The sequence below is a fragment of the Eimeria mitis genome, genomic scaffold, assembly GCF_000499745.2.
Source record: "Eimeria mitis Houghton genomic scaffold, Emh_scaff627, whole genome shotgun sequence".
NCBI lineage: Eukaryota > Apicomplexa > Conoidasida > Eucoccidiorida > Eimeriidae > Eimeria > Eimeria mitis.
Window position 1 is genome coordinate 6,883 of NW_013574457.1, and position 980 is coordinate 7,862.

Genomic DNA, 980 nt, shown 5'->3' on the forward strand with positions numbered 1-980 from the left:
TTGTTGTTGTGTCTCCTTAGTTTCTGCGGCTGCATCTTCATTGCCATCATCAACTAGGGGCTGCCGCTGCTTCTGCTTCTGTCTTGTGCGTGAGAAGGCCCAGCTACCCCACCGAGAGCCAAAGCGTTGCAAAATTCGCAAGAGATGAGAATGCCGCTGGAGGGGTGCTGTCTCCTCAGCAGCAACTTCATCTTCTCGAGCTGCTGTCCATGCGCTTAAGACACAGTCTTGACAACTGTTTATAGCAGAACCTGCTGCCTCACGAAGATGCGCATGCTGCAGCTGATTCCCTTCTTCCTGCTGCTGCTGCTGCTGCTGCTGGGTTTGGTCGAGTTGGCCTAGCGCTCTGTGTGTCTCAGATACCACAAGGCTCCACACAAAAGCGAGTGCTGCATTCCGCTGCTGCTGCTCCGCCGGCAGCGCACGCAGCTTCTGCTGTTCTGCAGCCCCCGAGCCGTCCGCGGAAGTGTGGGGAGAGAATGCGAGAGGAGGAAGAACGAAGGCCTGAAAGGCCTCTACGGTGTCGGTGACAGCTTCCACCACCTCAGGCCACACTGTAGCGAACTTTACTGAGAGGCCTGCAAGCAGCACGCGGTAGGCTAACTGCAGCAGCAGCACAAGTCCGCCGCACTGGGGCCCTGCAGCTGCTGCCCCTCTTGCCTCTACCCTTGTTAACCTCTCCTGAATAGACCGCGCCTCCTCCGCGCAAGAGTGGATGAGCTGTATCTTGGATCGCTCTGTGTCCAAATCGACTTTGAGCTTCTCCAGGGCCTCCAGCTTCTGCAGCAGGCTGCGTACAACTACATTCAACGACTCAACAGGAGAAATGAATTGCTGCAGAGGGCAGCAATTAGGACGCCCTACCACGGTGCTGCAGCAGCTGCAGCAGGAACATGTTAACAGGGAGGAAGGATCGCAACTGCTGATAAAGCGCAGAGACCACAGACGAAGCTGAGGAGAGCCCGAAGACAAATTCGGCA

The 980-nt window shown here is 56.5% G+C and overlaps 1 protein-coding gene across 1 annotated transcript in view; it reads right to left on the minus strand.

The window, feature by feature from the left end:
* Positions 1 to 980, minus strand: part of EMH_0018220 (uncharacterized protein) — a gene marked incomplete at both ends in the record, with an annotated part of 13,584 nt that overhangs the window by 6,810 nt on the left and 5,794 nt on the right. The window contains one exon of the mRNA XM_013501074.1: positions 113 to 834. Coding sequence (XP_013356528.1) covers positions 113 to 834 — 722 coding nt within the window. The remainder of the gene's footprint in view (positions 1 to 112; positions 835 to 980) is intronic.